The sequence below is a fragment of the Manis pentadactyla genome, chromosome X (assembly GCF_030020395.1).
Source record: "Manis pentadactyla isolate mManPen7 chromosome X, mManPen7.hap1, whole genome shotgun sequence".
NCBI lineage: Eukaryota > Metazoa > Chordata > Mammalia > Pholidota > Manidae > Manis > Manis pentadactyla.
The window spans coordinates 112,741,396-112,759,842 of record NC_080038.1 but is presented as its reverse complement, the minus strand read 5'-3'; the positions used below and the strand labels follow the sequence as shown (position 1 = coordinate 112,759,842).

At 43.9% G+C, this 18,447-nt stretch overlaps 1 protein-coding gene across 21 annotated transcripts in view; it reads right to left on the bottom strand.

Annotated features, from left to right (window-relative positions):
* Positions 1 to 18,447, bottom strand: part of LOC118934450 (dedicator of cytokinesis protein 11-like) — a 163,052-nt gene that overhangs the window by 69,877 nt on the left and 74,728 nt on the right. For 18 of the 21 annotated variants that reach the window (XR_008995060.1, XR_008995059.1, XM_057495478.1 and 15 more), the window contains 7 exons: positions 15,825 to 16,009; positions 15,668 to 15,733; positions 13,936 to 14,028; positions 12,712 to 12,835; positions 9,229 to 9,350; positions 8,636 to 8,722; positions 7,077 to 7,166 (listed from right to left, as the gene is read on the bottom strand). Coding sequence is in view for 19 of the 21 variants with exons in the window: in XM_057495478.1 (XP_057351461.1) it covers positions 7,077 to 7,166; positions 8,636 to 8,722; positions 9,229 to 9,350; positions 12,712 to 12,835; positions 13,936 to 14,028; positions 15,668 to 15,733; positions 15,825 to 16,009 (767 nt within the window). In the remaining 2 variants the exon portion in view is untranslated. The remainder of the gene's footprint in view (positions 1 to 7,076; positions 7,167 to 8,635; positions 8,723 to 9,228; positions 9,351 to 12,711; positions 12,836 to 13,935; positions 14,029 to 15,667; positions 15,734 to 15,824; positions 16,010 to 18,447) is intronic. The other 3 variants (XM_057495494.1, XM_057495480.1, XM_057495477.1) reach the window with 1 other exon arrangement.

The window sequence follows — 18,447 nt, the reverse complement described above, 5'->3', positions numbered from 1 at the left end:
CTGGCATAAACGGGTTTTGGAATGAAAACAACCGACTCTTGGTAAACCAACACTCCACTGGGGTGGGGAGCAGATGTGTTTGCAGGCACTGGAGACGGGCCTACTAGGCCCCAGCAGGCAGGGTGTTTTACAGAGGAATGCTAATCTGATGACAAGTTAGGTGGGACTCAGTAAAGTGTGTTTCCATAGTAATTCGCTTCACACTGGCATCATCTGCAAAACTGAGGCCGTTCTGCTTCCCAGCACCCTCGTGATACATTTCTTCAAAGTACTAACACTCTGTTCTCTAGTGACAGGTGCGTCATCAGAAACAAGAATAGTGCTGCTACAAACAGAGATGATACAAGCAGCAAAATTTGTAAAGCTTTTTCCTTCTTCTTCCCTTCTCTCCACATTCATTCTTTCGTTCATTCATGTCATCAACCAGCCAACCAGAAAAATGAAAACAAATCTCACCAGCCACCTTCCGCATCCAGTCAATATTCCCACTATGGGAAATGGCACACATGGATGAGACATGTCTCTGCACCTCAGGAGCTCAGTACTTCTCCTTCACAGTCTCTCCCTTACTTTTTGTTCCATCTTTCCACCTTACTCTCACCATCACTTTTCAGGCCGCTATCACCTATAGCTGAGTCATCTCAACAGTGAGCTCTTAGATCTCTGCGCACCTTCTCTTCAACCAGATGCATAAGGCAAGATACCGTGCTCAAGGAACCCATGGTCTACTCTTCCACTTGTTCCTTCCCTTTGTCTCCTCTTCCATCCTTAGCGCCATCACACTTTTTTCAAAACCCTCTCACCTGTGGCCAAGATAGTAATTTCCTAGTAGGCCTCTGTACAGTTCCACTTTATTCCCAGTACATCCAACGCTCACTTCCATGTTAATCTTCCTCAAACTTGGGTACATCAGACCACCTCCCGCCAACATTTTCTGATGCCTCCCTCCCCATTACCTAGGGGCCACTTCGCTTCCCACAGGACACCTGCCAATGCCTGGAGACGTTACGGATTGTCACAACTGGGGGATGCTCCTGACCTCTAGTGGGTAGAGGCTAGTGGTACTGCAGAACATCCTACGGTGCCCAGGACAGCAACTTACAACACAGAACTAACCTGCCAAAAAGGTCCACCATGCCAAGGTTGAGAGAGTCTGATCTAGGATATTTGCTTCAAGTTACTTAGGGCCTAACTTAACGTCTTTAGCCTTAACAATCATCCTTCACAAGGCCAAACTGGTGTCTTGACTGCTCCTTGAATAAATCATATGCATTCCTACCTTTGCACATTTGTTCAGAGTTTTTAGCCAAACTGTAGCCACCCTTCAAAGTCAAGTTCAAACTCCCACTTCAGTGAAGCCATTCATTCACGCACTCAACAAAGGCATGCTGAGTGAACTTCCAAGTGCCAAGCACATCCCCAAAAAGCAAGGTCCTTACCATCAAGCAGTTCAGTCTGGGCGGGGGGAAAGAACATGGAGCTGAATCGTTGCAATACAAGTAATCAACAGTACAAGAGTGGTGTGCACAAAATGCACAAACGAAGGAGCAACTGAGTCTGCAAGTGGGCAGGGAACATCCAGTCAGGCTTCAGAGGGGAGGAAGACTGACGGACAAGTATAGCGTTAACATCAGGTAGGAAGGAGAGATGGGCATTCCACGCAGAACTGCTCTCCCCGCACCAGTATAGCTCCTCTGTCATTTATGCTCAACACAGCAGCCAGCATATTCTTTTGGAATGGCAAGCCAGATAATGCCATGTCCCTATTGTTAAAAACAAAACGAACCGCCATGAACAAAGAGCTGCCGAGGGCTTCCCATGCCTACAAGTACCTGGCCCGTATCTCCGAACTCATCTCAGGCCATCCCCCGACCCTCACTGTGCTCTAGCTACACTGTGTTCTCTTTTTTCCTGTCCTTCAAACATGCCATCACAAGGTTTACACCTGCTGCAATATGTGGTTATCCTTTTACACAACTGTATTACCTATGGTGTCTTCCCCTCATCAGGTTCTTTACAGCTTGAAATGTCATCTTCTTAGACAGGCCTTCCCTGACAACTCCATCTGGAGTGCGCTCCTGTCATGCTGAATCCCATTAATGTGTTCTATTTTCTTCACACCATTCATCGCAATCTAAAACGACTCCCTTATCGTCCGTCTACCCCAACTAGACCAGGTAGGTTGTCTGAATTTTCCCCCAGTATATTCCTAGTACCCTGTACCACATCCGGCCCACAGTAAGTACTCTGTAAGTATTTGGTGAATGACAATCCAAACGAATAAAATAAGGAACCAAAGCAGAATGTCAAGATGGAAGGCCACGAGTCTCAGTGGCTCCTCAGTTCCCTGAACCCTTAGCACTTACAACCCGGATCAAGCACTTGACGTTGAGTCACATATTGCTTTGGACTATCATTTGTACTGCTGATTTATACTGTCATTTGACCTATCTCTGTCTCTCCAAGTGGTTGTAAGATCCCTGTGGGCAATGACCCTAAGTTATTCTTCTCTGCAAGCCCCACAGCATCTAGGAAAATAATACATAATAGGAGCTCAACAAACGGATGTTAATGAAATATGTCATTCACAGGGACAAGAGATAGATGGCAAGTTTGGTAGAAAAAACATGGGACTAGGAGTCAAGAGACACCTATCAGAGCCTTGGCTCAGCTCTGATACTAGACAGCTGCATGACCACAGGCAAGTAACCTCTACTTAGGTGTCACTTTCCTCATCTGTTAAAAGAACAAGAAATCTTAAGAATCCCCTTCAGCTCTAACATTCCACACAGGAGTTTGGCTCTGTCTATAATCACATGACATGTCACTGACTGTCACTAGAGGGCAAGCACAGGTCACGTAAAGATCAGAAATTCCACACCCTTAAAAATGCAAATGACATCAAGACAATTTGGTACCCGCACAAGAACAGTGGAACGGAATAGAGAGGCCAGATATTAACCTAAGCATATATGCTCAACTAATATACAATAAAGGAGCCATGGACATACAGTGGGGAAATGACAGCCTCTTCAACAGCTGGTGTTGGCAAAACTGGACAGCTACGTGCGAGAGAATGAAACTGGGTCACTGTCTAACCCCATACACAAAAGTAAACTCAAAATGGATCAAAGACCTGAATGTACGTCGTGAAATCATAAAACTCTTAGGAAAACATAGGCAAAAATCTCTTGAATACAAACATGAGCAACTTCTTCCTGAACACATCTCCCCGGGCAAGGGAAACAGAAGCAAAAATGAACCAGTTGGGACTACATTCAAACTAAAAACTTCTGTACAGCAAAGGGCACCATCAGTGAAACAAAAAGACATCCTACAGTATGGGAGAACATACTCATAAACATCAGGTAGGAAGGAGAGATGGGCATTCCACGGAGAACTGGTCCCCCTGCACCTATCAGGGGTTGACATCCAAAATATATAAAAGGGCTCACGCACCTCAACAAACAAAAAGCAAATAATCCAATTTAAAAATGGGCAGAGGATCGGAACAGACACTTCCCCAAAGAAGAAATTCAGATGGCCAACCGGCACATGAAAAGATGCTCCACATCGCTAATCATCAGAGAAATGCAAATTAAAACCACAATGAGATGTCACCTCACACCAGTTAGGATGGCCAATATCCAACAGACAAAGAACAACAAATGCTGGTGAGGATGCGGAGAAAGGGGAACCCCCCTACAACTGCCGGTGGGAATGTAAATTAGTTCAACCATTGTGGTTAGCAATATGGAGATTCCTCAAAAAACTGAAAATAGAAATACCATTTGACCCAGGAATCCCACTCCTAGGAATTTACCCAAAGCATACAAGTTCTCAGATTCAAAAGACATATGCACCCCTATGTTTATCGCAGCACTATTTACAATAGCCAAGATAGGGAAGCAACCTAAGTGTCCATCAGTAGATGAATGGACAAAGAAGAGGTGGGACATACACACAATGGAATATGACTCAGCCACAAGAAGAAAACAAACCCTACCATTTGCAACAACATGGATGGAGCTAGAGGGGATTAAGCTCAGTGAAATAAGCCACGCGGAGAAAGACAAGTGTCAAATGATTTCACTCATCTGTGGAGTGTAAGAACAAAGAAAGAACTGAAGGAACAGAACAGCAGCAGACTCACAGAACCCAAGAATGGACTAACAGTCACCAAAGGGAAAGGGACTGGGGAGGATGGATGGGAAGGGAGGGATAAGGGGGAAAAGGGGGCATTACGATTCGCACACATAATGTAGGTGGGGGGCCACGGGGAAGGCAGTATAGCACAGAGAAGACAAGTAGTGACTCTCTAGTATCTTACTATGCTGATGGTCAGTGACTAATGGGGTATGTGGTGGGGACTTGATAATGGGGGAGTCCAGTAACCATAATGTTGCTCGCGTGATTGGATATTAATGATACCATATTTAAAAAAATGCAAATGCCTTTTTCTCTTCCATTTTTTAAATATAATCACATGACTAAATCACATGCAAAAGAGACATGAAATGAGTGTATGAAAATGATGTTCTGTTCCATCCCATTCTGTTAAAACTTTTATAAAGCTTCCCCACTGGAAGAAAAAGCCAAAGATCTTAACAGACTAAGCATTCATACACAGAGCTGGAGTTGCAGACACTACCCAAAGGAAGGATTTCAAAGTTAGATGACTATTATACTTCTAAATGATCATTAAGGATAATAGTAGCCACCATTCATCAACTATCTCCCTGCTTCCGCCCTTCCAAGAGTGTATTTTCAATATGGCGGGCAGAATGACACTTAAAAAGTAAAATCACATCATGTCACTCTGTTCAGAGCCCTGCAAAGCTGCCCATCTCACTGAGGGTTCAAGTCAAACTCCCCATTATGGCCTCTGAGGCCTTACCCAACCAGCTTCCCAGCTCCCTCTTATATGTCATATCCTATCACTGCCTATGCCAGCCACACTGGAATTCCTGTTGTCCCTTCAACACATCAAGCACATACCTCAGGGCCTTTGTATTTGCTGTTCCCATCTCTCCCCCAGAAGTCCACATAGCTGGTGCCCTCATTTCCTTCAGGCCTCTGTCAAATGTCACTTTACCAGAGATCTTTTCTAACCCTTTCTCTAAAACAAGGACCCCTTACTCTCCTTATTCTTCTTCACTGTGTTTTTGTTTTCCTTTCTCCTTTGGAGAAGGGGGGTGTGTTTTTTTTTCCTACAAGTTTTATTACACGGACTTTGGCCAATTTCTACCATTTCTCTTTTGCATGCTCCATTTTTCTGTCTTCATATCTTGATCTTTTTTAAAATTAAGGTATAATTGAAAATACACTCTTATGTAGGTTTCATATGAAAAACATGTGGTTACTACATTCACCCTTAGTATCGAGTCTCCCCCCATACCCCATTGCAGTCACGGTCCATCAGTGTAGTAAGATGCCACCGAGTCCCTATCTGTCTTACCTGAGCTACACTGTCTTCCCGGTGACCCCACACACACCATGTGCACCAACCATGATACCCCACAAGCCCCTTCTCCCTCCCTCCCCACCCACCCTCCCCAGCCCCTTCCCTTTGGTAACTGCTAGTCCCTTCTTGGAGTCTGTGAGTCTGCTGCTGTTTTGTTCCTTCAGTTTTGCTTTGTTGTTATACCCCACAAATGAGGGAAATCACTGTTTTTGTTTCCTTTACAGCACTTATTACCACCTGACATCACACACACACACACACACACACACACACACACACACACACACACACACACGCAACCGACCCTTAAACAACACAGGAATTAGGGGCAATCACTGTGCAATCAGAAATTCATATACGACTTTTGACTCCCCGAAAACTTCACTTCTAATAGCCTACTGCAGAAGCCTTACAGACAGCATAAAAAGCTGATTAATACAGATGTTGTATGTTATATGGATTATATACTGTATTCTCACAATCATGTAAGCTAGAGGAAAGAAACATTTTTTTTCTGTCACAAAGCTTCAAAAGTTTTCCAATCATCTATTGAAAAAAATCCACATAAGTGGACCCACGCAGTTCAAACTCGTGTTGTTCAAGCGTCCACTGTATATTCATTTGGTTTATTGTCCATCTGCCTCCACAACACAGTTAGGTTCCTTGACCACAGGGGCATTGTTTGTTTTCTTCACTTACATTCCCAGCACTTGGAACAGTGCCTGGCCCACAGGAAGCACTCAAGAAAGTCATACAAAATGAATGAGAGCTCTACAGCAGACGCGCTACCTCACTTGAGCCTCACAACCACCCTACAAGCTGGCAAAGTAACTTGGCCAAGGTCAATCACAGAGCTACTAAGTGCAGATCTGGAACACAAACTCAGTTTCATGGTTCCAGAACCCCTACATGTTACCTCACATTATACTACCTCTCTGAAAGAAATCAACGTTTTTATATCCTGAGAAAAATGTTAGGTAATAACATAAAAGGGAGATCCCACACAAGTCAAAATTCCTCAGACTTGCCATGGTTGATCTACTAGAAGCAGCCACCGCAAGAATCAGTGTCCCTGCGGTCCTACGACATGCACTTCAGTCCTACCACGGTAGGGAATAAATGGAGTCTTGGGTTTTCAATACATTTGAATTAATTACGGTGTCGCTTAAGACTCTCTCCTGATTTTTTCTCTTTGGTTGGTTGGCCCTTTCGATCGACTTTCACCCATGGACACGGGAATCACCTCACGTTTTATTCCAAGCAAAAGTGACTCTGTTTATCCTGGCCCTTTTCTACACAGCATTCTCCACCCTTACTGGGAGGTCAGCAGGAAGTGTAGACCTGAAAAATCAATTTATGGAACTGAAAGGTTTTCATGAGATTTGCAAAAAACATGTTGTCGGATTCTGGCTCTAACATGTTCTTCCTAATGTAGCGACTCTGCTGTCTGCTCCTCAACAGCCACTTGATGAGAAGACACAAAGTGTTCTCTTGAGGACACACAGCCGAAAGTCCTTGTACATGTTAGTTTGATTTCTTTCCCCCACATCAAAATGCGGCAACAAGAAGACATGAGAAACAAACCTTTTGCAGAAAGCTGCTGTTCACTTACCTTTAAATATTTAATGAGCTCCCCTGGAACTTCTTTCCAGCCTGACTGAACCAGCTGGCAGTGATGGAAGAATTTGTGCACATGCAGATCCTGAAAAACAGACGGATGCAGCCCTATGCCATGTGATTCCTTACCCTCGGAACCAGGCTCTCCACCTCTCCCTCCTCTCACATCTCGCCAGCCCACCTATCCGGGCATTCTAACGCCCAGCCTCGGCAGCTGCAGCCACCGACACGTGTGTCCACATCCCCTAGTCCCCTTGACCATCACACAAAGCCAAACCAGGCCAATTCGGCATGTACCCAAGCACACCGAGTAGGCCACAATGTCTGCAAAACTAGTTACCCATTCCGTTCGCTCCTATTTTGACTAGTGTGGTCTCCGAAGTTGGGCTGCTTCTACGTTTTGATGAAATGAGCAGGAAGAGAGGTCTGCACTGACAGGTGAGGAAAAGCTGGCAGGGAGCTGCCAGAACAATAGTCTCGGTGCCCAGTCCACTGCCAGGGCACTTCACCGGCAAGCGGCCAGCTGTCCTATATGGGATCTGTATACACTCACTTTGTGGACAGCTTGGACTGTGCCAGGAATTGGAATAGTGAGATTTGGCTTTGGACCTGCCTTCTCTAGTTATTATCTGTGTGAACTTGGGTAAAACAGCTAATGTGACAAAGCTTCGGCTTCTTCATGTATGATGAAATGGAGAAGTGGGCAGGGGGAGCTGAGAGCCACGCCAAGGACTGTGGACTTCATCTCCTCCAGCCATGCCTTCTCAAACTGTGCTTGAGGCTTCCCACAGACATCTGACTCTAATTTCATGGATGCTGACGCTTGGAGGAAACCGTACCAGCCATCCATGATCCCCTGATAACAGGTTTCTGTGTTCAACTCCAGTCTAACCAGGAGAAAAGCATCAGACAAATTCCAACAGAGGGACATCCTACAAAATGCCAGTACTCTGAAAACCTGACACGGCCATCAAAAACAATGAACACCTGAGAACTTGTCATAGCCACGAGTAGCCTAAGGACATGTGACAATCACACATAAAATGCTATCCTGGATAGAATCCTGAAACAGGAAATCAGGGCATTAAAAAGTAAGAACTAAGTTGAATAAAGTGCAGACCTCAATTAATGATTATGCATCAGTTTTGGTTCATTCATTTTAACAAACATGCCATACTAATGTAAGATGTTAATAACAGGGGAAACGAGATACCGGGTATTTGGGAACTGTCCGCACCATTCCCACAATTTCTCTGTAAATCTAAAATTATTCAAAAATAAAAATAAAATTCAGTTTTAAAAACGGCAGTGAGAGCCTCCACATTCTTTTCTGAGTTTTGTGGGGCTCAAATCAGTTACTGGGAATGAAAGGACCTTGTAATTTGAGAAGAATTATAAAATTTGAGCTATTATGAGTGAGAATGATGTTATTACTAATGAGAGAGTCCTTCAGGCCACAACTTCTCTAAGGCTGGAGGACTCGAATGTAGTCCGTTTTAATCCAGACATATACTTGAGTATTAAAACGGACCAAATTCCAAGGATGCAACTTACTTGAGTGTAAATGGTAGACTCTAGGTGGCTTTTAATCTTCAACAAAGGCTTTGCACCATCTACCCACTTAATATCCACATTAGACTGCTGCAAACAAAGGACAGACATGAGTTTCGGTAACACAGCAATGGACAGACAAGAAATACATGGCACCTTTATGCATTTCAACATTGTTTTTCAGAATCAAGTGGGTTAGTTTCACACAGGGAATTATTGGAGAAAATAACCTGCCTTTACAATAAATGTATCCCTAAGTCATTTTGAATTTCCAATTCTTTGCAGGCTGATAACTTTTAAAAACAGTAAAAATGAATTACTAACTAAATGAAATCTTTTAAATGATGCACAGAATCCAAGTCCCAGTTTTTAAAGTTGTTATATGAGAACCAACAGACGTGAGGTTTCCTGGTCAAACGTTATAAAGGTTCCTAAACACTCATTTCCCCATGTTAGCTTTGTGGTGGACCAGCATCAGCCCTCAGACCACACTCTGAGCAGTGATCAACTAGACAAAACTATCAACCAGACCAACAGACTGCTACTCTTTAAATATTTCACCACGATTACTTCAACAAATGCAGATACTTCCCTACCCTTCTTGATTCGCCATCATTCAGATTCAAGTAGCCCGGGGGAAGATTGGCTGAAACTGGCAGCTGCTGCTCAAATGTGATGATTCTACCGTCCTTCAGCAAAGGGAACCAGGCAAAGCCGACTGCCAAGACAATAACCAGCCATGAGAAGTGAAACTGCAAAAGCAAGTAGCTGCACAATCGCCCGACTTCGGGGACCCGGGCAGGCTGGTGATGTTTCTGAGGCTCTGTTTGTGGGAGTCCAGGTGTGGAGCATGAGTACCAGGGAAGTAAACATTACTGAGAGACCAAAGTAAGATAATATGTGAAAGAAACACTGTAGAATTTTTAAAGTGCACCAATATCATTACCTTTACGCGTTGGGGGATTAATTTTTGGTAGACTTAAACAGTCTCACTTAGGAGGACAGAGTTGCATATCGGAGACAATTTCAGACAGCCATCACCATGTTCCAAAGTCTCTTACTGCAGCCCTGAGGTAAGGGACTGTGGAAAATTAAGGCCACAAGTCAAGGTTACATTCCCTATTTATACTAGGCAGTATTTAGTTGGGCAGTTTCCCTTGTTACAGAAGGGAGAAGTGTAGGAGGAGAGCGCAGCCAAGGCATAGTGTCTACAACTTGAATCCAGAGAGATTTCCCCCAGTTTCTACACTTCCTAACAGTTCTTCCCAAAAGAGCCTCTTAGCTCTCTATTGGAACACTCATCATGTTCTAGCTAAAAAAGCCAGAGCCACCTGGGTTGCTCAGGTTGAGAAGTGTCAGTATTCCCATTATAGAGATTACTCTGGGCTTCAAGTGTCTACAGCTCCGCTGAAAAAAGGCTTGCTCTGGACTGAGTTTTGGCATATGAGAGAGGGTGTTGGCTGGAAAGCACTTTATAAAGCCACTGCTTTCTGACTCTGTAAAATTCTTTGTGTGAGTGAGTGAGTGAGTGAGTGAGTGAGTGAGTGAGTGTGTGTGTGTGTGTGTGTGTGTGTGTATACTGTGAACACAGAAGTCAACACAAATCTGGTTAGAATGTTTTCATTCACGTGTGTAATTTGGCAAATGCTTTAATTCTTAGAGGAAGACTAACATGTTGCTTTCTTTAAGTAGATTAAATGGCTTTCTCAGACTCTGAAACATGCCTGAAGGGCATCTTCACTAGTACAACTTCAGAAACGGTTTACCCAGAACCCTTCTTTTATAAAAAGCAGAGGGAAGTAACACGAGCAGAAGAACCGTTCACAAGGACTCTGTCAGAGCAGTTATACTGAAAATTAGACAAATGACAAAAGGTTTCCACTCCAGAAAATAGGAAAATGTATTTCCTATTCTTAGGCAACACTTTTCCTCATAGAAACTTTTATCAGATACCATACAATTTATCTATTTAAAGCATGCAATTCAATGGTTTTTAGTATATTCACAAAGCTGTGCATCCATTGCCTCTAATTCCAGAACTTTTATCACCCCAAAAAGAAACCCCATAGCCCTTTTTCCCCTTTCCTCCTGTCCCCAACAACCACTGATCGACTATCTGTCTCTACGGACTTGCTTAGGCAACATTATTGCCCTGTGAATTAATCAGAACATGGCCAGAGGTGACTCTCAGTCAAAACTCACATAGACCACTTGGAAGCTGCAGTAGTACAGTGTCAAGTGCATGACATCTGGCGCAAAGGTGTGAGGCCACTTTAAAGGCTGGACAGTTAAAAGTGATGAGGGGCAACAGAATCACCGTCTCCTGCTCCACTGAGCATCTTGCCCACTGCCTAGAATTGGCAAAAGGAAATAATAATTTGTCTTTCAGGAAGTGCACTGTCACGTGTTTCACAACGTTCTGCCAGGTTTCCTCTCAACCCTCAAGGTCCCCAGCCTGAAGGAACTGCACATCCTACGGGGAGAGAGAACAGGACCACATGATCCGCAAAGGGAACTTGCCAATATTCAGCCCTGCTGCCCGCAGGGCACTCAGATGTCTCACTGGCACCTCAAACTCAACATTAGTCGAAAACCTACCCACAATTCTGCTGCTTGGCAATTCCTTCTTCCCAGTTTCAAACCTTCAGGGCCAACTTTGAATCACGACTCTAGCGGCCAACCATTTGCCAGCTCCACTATATTCTGCCGCAATTCCTTTTTTCTCCATCCTCCGGTCTACTAACCTGGGCCTTTGAAGTCACCCCGTAAGTGACAGTCCTTCCTTCCTTTTTCCTGTTCCAATGCACCGCACCCATTGTGTTGCCGCCTGCTCAGATTTTCTGCAAAATAACTCTTACTGGTGTTTATAACGCTTCAATATTTCCATACTGGTGACAGAATAAAATCAAGTCCACAGCCTGGCATTCAAGGCTCTCCACAACCTGATGCGCCTCCTTTTCAACCTTCCTCCGATGACTCGCCTCCAGCACCCTGTGCTTCAGTCCTCTTGAACTACTTGAACTACTACTTGGGGTTCCCCGTCTGTATTCCTTTGATACTCTCTCTCCCTCTGTCCAAGCTGTACCTTTAGCCTGGAATCCTCTGCCTCCTTGCCCTCAGTGCATCATCAAATTCTACCCTGCCCATTAAAGCCTCATCAAAACACCATCTCCTCCTGGAAGCCTTCCCAGAGTCTCAGCCACTTGTCCCTCCGCTAGCGGGAGGAATAACTCGCTCTTCTCTGAGATCACATGGCACTACTTTCTTGATAACTACTACTTTCTATCTTGTATGACAGTTGTCTACACTGGTCTCATTTCCCTACTGGATCATACGCTCACTTAAGATGAGCTCTGTGCTGGATTCTCCACTGTGTTCTCCACAGTACCTACCATAAGGTCTTGCACGTAATAAATATGCAGACATATTTGCTGAATGAACAATGAATGAATGAATGAATTTAAGACTGATCCGGGCCAGCTGGGAGCTCCATCCCAGGGCATACTGACATCTCCATAGTAGGTGTGGCGCAGGCCATGTTCGAAAGGCCTTGCACGTTCTCCTGTGCTCTCCTAAGTTTCCCACTGGTTTAGCTAAAGCCTTGCCGAATGGGGCCAGGACAGGTGCTTACTACTAAGGCTTATTCAAGTTCTTCGTTAAATCTGCTCTCTTCTCACCAGAACCATGAGGCCCCCAACCACCCTGCCTCTGGCTCTGGGCTCACTTCCCTTCCTCAGCGGGCAGACCTGGAAAATTCTGGCTGCTGGGCCATTCTACATAAAAGGAATACCACAAACACTACATCACAACATGTGTCTCCCTCTGAGAAGGGCAGTATTGCTTTATGTTGCTTACAGAAGTCCAAGCACACTGGCGAGCATTTAGGAATGACATCTGGTTAAAATGATGATAAAGTGAACACATAACTCAGGTTTCACCAATGAAAATTTTAACTCAGAAATGTACTTTTGGGTAAGGGGTAAGAACTAGTCTGTAGTTTGATGAAAGGAGGTGACATTCTGGACAATTCCATCTCAAATAGCCGCAGAGAGAGACTTAACTATAGAGAGCACACGTACCTGGAGTTTCAACTGTGTCCTGCTTTTTGGTTGTTCCCTTCGTGCTAATTTCACAGCTTACATGGTAGAAAGTGAAAAGCACATGATGTTTTTGATGCAGGTGAATGGGAAGCTCAATTTTAACCTGAAATCACAGCAAAGATGACACAGAGGGCTTTAAAATGTCAGGCTGGACTGTTAGACCCTGAGTTCAGTTTTACTGTATTTTGTCCAATGACATTCACTTTTCTAAATGACAGGCCAAGCAGTCAGAAACAAACATCATTTGAAAGGACTCTAACTGTGTTTCCGGTCAGTTTCAGCTGGACAACGCTATTCTCCCAGCTTGTGAGGGCTGGCTTATTACTTCTCCTGGAGAGCCCAGTGGGTTCTCCGAGATTTCCACACTGCAGCAGGATTTTTCTAACACAGTGGATCAAAACCACACCCTCACAGCCCAGGGATACTATGTAACTCAGAGTCTATGAATGCAATCCACTTAAAATGTGCTCTGAATCTGAAAGGATATTTCCCTAGGTTCCGGAGACGTGCGGAACCTGAAAGCGGTCTGCAGATTTGGATAAGCCAGATACACGCAGATGACAAGAGGCTGTGACAGAGACATGAAGAGAGATACTGGGAACTACATAGAGATGTGGAGATTGACAAGTAGGAAGAAGGGAGGAAAGGCAGGCACAGAGTCAGAGAGGCAGCCTGAGGAGGGACCACAGAGACTGGGAGACGTCCACTCTCCTTCGTCTACCCAGCACTGCCCAGTGGGATTCTGGTGGCCCTGCCGGGTTGCTATGTCTCTTGAAACACTTCACGTATGGGGAGCCTGCGCACTCCCACACAGCCACAGACGGGAAGAGCTAGAAGGGCCTTCAGAATATCTCTTCCAAATTTCTTAAAGCTGAGGAAATGGAGACTCAGACAGGGGAAGTGACATGCTCCACGTCATGGAGCCAGTTGTTGCCAAAGCTAGGGCTAGAATCCCAGGTCCAGTCTGGTGTGTTTCCTATATTGCTCTCTCACACGAGAGCCCCTTTGGCCTGTGGGCCGCTCAGTCGTCCACTGTCACCACAGGGCACCAAGCAGGCAGTGGCCCTGGGTTCTCGTACGCTGTTCTCTTGCAATAGAACATTCAGGGGTTGAAAGTGAAGAAAAATTCATGGAAGTGATGTAAAAGGAGAAAAGAAACACAACCCCAGCGTTTCACAAACGTCAAGAGTAATGTGATTTTACCTCATCGTAGAACTCTGGATTTTGGTTGTGATGCGAGACGACAGCATAAGCATTTGTGGTAAAAACAGATCCTGCAGGTTTTCCATAAATACACTGCAAAAGAAGGAAACGGTCACCACTCCCCATGTAGGTCTTTTAAACATGATGCTATGGAACCACATACAGTTAGAGGCATCTGTGAGCCTAAGGCCACGGCCAAGCCACCCGGCTCTCACCGTGAGCTTGTAAATTCCCAATCATTTACAGTCACTCCGGACATTGCCTAACTTGGTAGCACGGACGCTTCCGAATTTACAGCCGTCAAAGAAATAATTTCAAACTAGTGGACAGGAGAGGTTGAATACAGCTAAACTCGGGAAGGGAAAACTCTCAGAGCAGGCCTGCGCAGCTGACTTCCCTCATGCTACTTGCTTTTCTTCATATGAGAGGCTCTCCCCTTCGGCCAGTTGGCAACATTTGCTCACTGCTTACTGGGCACTGATGGTAGGGCAAGGTGAGGAATGAAAAACAGAAACAAACAGCAGACACATCCCTAGCCTAAAGGGATTAAAGACTGAATGTCCGCTAAGCTACAGACAAGCTTACCGTTCTCTCACTTTATGGGCCACATTTTAAAAGTCTATGGCTTTCGGTTATACCAATAAAGTAAACGTGAGGCTTTCTATGGTTCCATGGAAAGATCCAATTTCACTTCCAGTGTGAGCTGTTCACTTCTCTAGGCCTAATAAAGCTCAAGGATGAATACAGAGTCAGCATGCCAAGGAACTAACTGAGACTCCATGAGAATGAATGTGCAGCCAACTCTCCTTAAATATGGTCATATGGGCAATTTGCAGGAACTGCTGAGAAGTAACCTAAGAATCTTTAGCATACAAAAGGGTACTGCATGGGGCAAAGAGAACAGTTACTCCCACCTCCACTGACAGGAAAATAAGAGAAAATACGCCTAATTGGAGCCAGCTAATCCTTAACTTAAACTGCTCTGTGAAAAAAAAATAATCTCTTCTCAAAGGTAAGGGCTATTCAACATTCCAGCCTCTTTCCCCAGGTGGTCTGAGTGGAAGACTAGCCATCCATCTGTCTGATGTAGGCTCAAGCTAGAGAAGCAGGGAGCCAGACAAATACTTCATGATGGTTAGATGTTCCCTGGCTTACTTCTTTTCGGGCCTCTGATTAACGGTCTAAGGACCTGTAACGTGAGGGGACTTGGACATGACAGGTATGTCACGGTCGCTGTATCAGACAACAGGGAAATTCTGCTTTTCATAGATCACTAAAATTCAGGTTTGGAGGCACCAATTGGCCAGTCACAGAGTATAAGTCCTATCTCAGATCAAAGCTGTCATGCTGTGCTTCTGTCGGCTCAAAGCCTGTTCAGGTTTCAAGGAGAAAGGAGTTTATAGCCCCCTGATGGTACCATTATAAACTGTCAGGTCACAGTCCTTGTGACTGGGCATCAGATCAATGTAAACTCAAAGTGGAGCAAAGGCAAAAATCTGGCATATGAAGAGGCTTCCCCGTTTTTAAAGCTAAATGCTCCTACTTCATTTGTTATTTCTTAATATGTAATTAATCCTCATAGTTGAAGAGTAGAAAAGACAGTATTACATCTGTCCCTTTAACACGTTTTCTTTTTGACATTTAAGCAAATTAAACCTAGCAAATAAAACTACCAAGTACCAAAATCTCTCTCTCTACTAAAAATGGATGCTTATCAACATCACCAACAAACCTTCAGAGGGCCACCATCACTTTCATCTGAATCCCGGAATTCCATACAAACAGCGATGTTCCTCGCCTAAAATGATTAATTATTTAAAATGAGCCGCAAAATGAGAAGGTTATAAATAACAGTTTACACCCCAAAATGTAGAGTTCGCACTGTTTACCTTGGCAAATGTTTTCTGGCTATCATATTTTAATTGCAAGGGATATACATACAGATGGTTTCTGTAAATAGTAAATGGATAACAATATTTTGTCATTTCTGGAACAAACTCTTCAACCTCCACAGTAATATTTTGACAATTCTTTTCAAAAGGCTTCAGGGGCACATAGGAAGAAGTAATACAATCTACAGCAGGGGAAAAAAAAAAAAGAAGGCAAAGATAGTACAATGTAGCGATCATTAACATATTCCAACATTTATAAAAATACATACTGACTGTCCATCAGTACATGAATGGATAAAGAAGAGGTGGTACATACACACAATGGAATATTATTCAGCCATAAGAAGAAAACAAATCCTACCATTTGCAACAACATGGATGGAGCTAGAGGGGATTATGCTCAGTGAAATAAGCCAGGCAGAGAAAGACAAGTACCAAGTGATTTCACTCATATGTGGAGTATAAGAACAAAGAAAAACTGAAGGAACAAAACAGCAGCAGACTCACAGAACCCAAGAATGGACTAACAGTTACCAAAGGGAAAGAGACTGGGGAGGATGGGTGGGAAGGGAGGGATTAGGGTGGGGAAAAATAAAGGGGGCATTACGATTAGCATGTGTAATGTGGCGGGGGGCAGGGGGGGCACGTGGAGGGCTGTACAACACAGAGAAGACGAGTAGGGATTCTGCAGCATCTTACTACGCGGATGGACAGTGACTGTAATGGGGTTTGTGGGGGGGACTTGGTGAAGGGGGGAGCCTAGTAAACATAATGTTCTTCATGTAATTGTAGATTAATGATACCAAAATAAAAAATAAAAATGCAAATACACACACACACACACACACACACATTCTGATTGTGTTTTCAAAAAGTGATTTAGCAAACAGAAGTCTCAGTGATTGACCGGAAAGTCATACAACCACTTTAAGAACCCAAAGGGGCAAGGTGGAGTGGCCTGATGCTGATTTTAGTGGAACCCTTCAAACCAGACGTGGATTGCAATTTCATTCTCAATGTAGAGGTAGAGTGATTTGCCAAATATAACACATCATAATTTTCACAAATTTAAACTCTGCAAAGAAATCCATCACAGTTTTCCTCCTGTGGCTGCAATTTAGTTTTCACTGCAAATTTTTATTGGTATCAGGGAAATATCAGTAAATTTACGCCTCCAATTAGCTCATGGCCAGTCACTTTGAAAAAGTTAACTTGGTGCGGGTGCAAATTTTCACCTAAGACATAATGGAAGCCTTTTGAAACGACAGATCTTATGATGTGTTACCAACGAAAAACTCAATACTCCCAAACGTGAAAAACACAGAGCCTCCAAGAAGTGTCAGCAGCATGTATTGAAAAAGCCACCGTAGTCACACACAAAGAAAGATTCATATACTTAAGGGGCTCTAAGCCTGCTTGTCCTTGCTGTAGAGTAATACTGATGGAAAAAGAAGACCCAGAGGGGGGCGGACCTGAGGACACGGTATTTTTTTGCCGAGTTTGGTTTTCTCCAAGCATCACAGCAATACCTACTTACAGCACTGTCTGGAGATATAAAGGCACAAAGAAACAAGTGGTTGCTCCACTTCCCAAAGATAACTACCATTACTATTTTGGCATATTTTCTCCCAGTCTTCTCTCTATGCCCGTTTTATTCAATAATATTAAAAAATCCTACTGTATTTCTAGAACTTCATCCTGGGTGTTTTTGGCATTTCATCTGATGTCTTGTGCCACAAGCTCCTTAGAAACATCGTTTCTCATGGCTGCACAAAGTTTCACAGTGTAGGTGTCCTGTAACTACCTTAACCACAGTGACAGTGTTGAACTCTGGTTGTTTCCAATTTTCCCTCGTTACAATAACACTGTACCGAATATCTTGATACATATACTCCTGTTTACATTTCAAGCTATTTCATTCAGACAAAGTAACGCATTGTATTCTTAGACGTTTTAAAATGTAAATTGGGTACCACACCCCTGCTTAGTCTTTTAGTGACTTCTCATTGCCCTGGATTAAAATCCAATCTCTTAAGGCATGTCTACGGTCTACACAATTCCCTACATGACATGATCCTTCCTACTTCTTCTCCTATCTCCATTGTTCCCAACACTCACTACACTAGAGCCTCGCTGGCTTCCTTTCTGTTCATACAAACCAAGCTTGTTCCCACCTTAAGGTCTTCCTCAGTCTGGAACATATAGTCCCAACCACCACATGCTGTTTCCTTCTCCCCCTCAGTTTCTGAGCTGAAGAGAGGCCTTCCTTGGCCACCCTTTTAAATGCAGCTCACCCCAAACAAAACCTGAAATTACTTGTTTGTTTTCTTGTTTATTGTCTGCCACTCCTTCTAGACTTTAACCTCTGCAATTTTAAAGCACCCAGTAGGTATTCAAGAAATGCTTACTCGATAAATGCTTATTCCGTGAATGGATGGACAGACAGAATCTCAGAACCGGAACGCCTTAGTTATGAACATCTATGGATATCTACTGCCAAAATGTACTCCTACTCGTGATAGGTGACGGTGGCTGGCCAAAACCTAGCCAGCATCAGACAGCTTCACTTTGAACATTTTTGCAATTTGACAGATGAGCAAAAACAGCTTGCTGTTTTCAT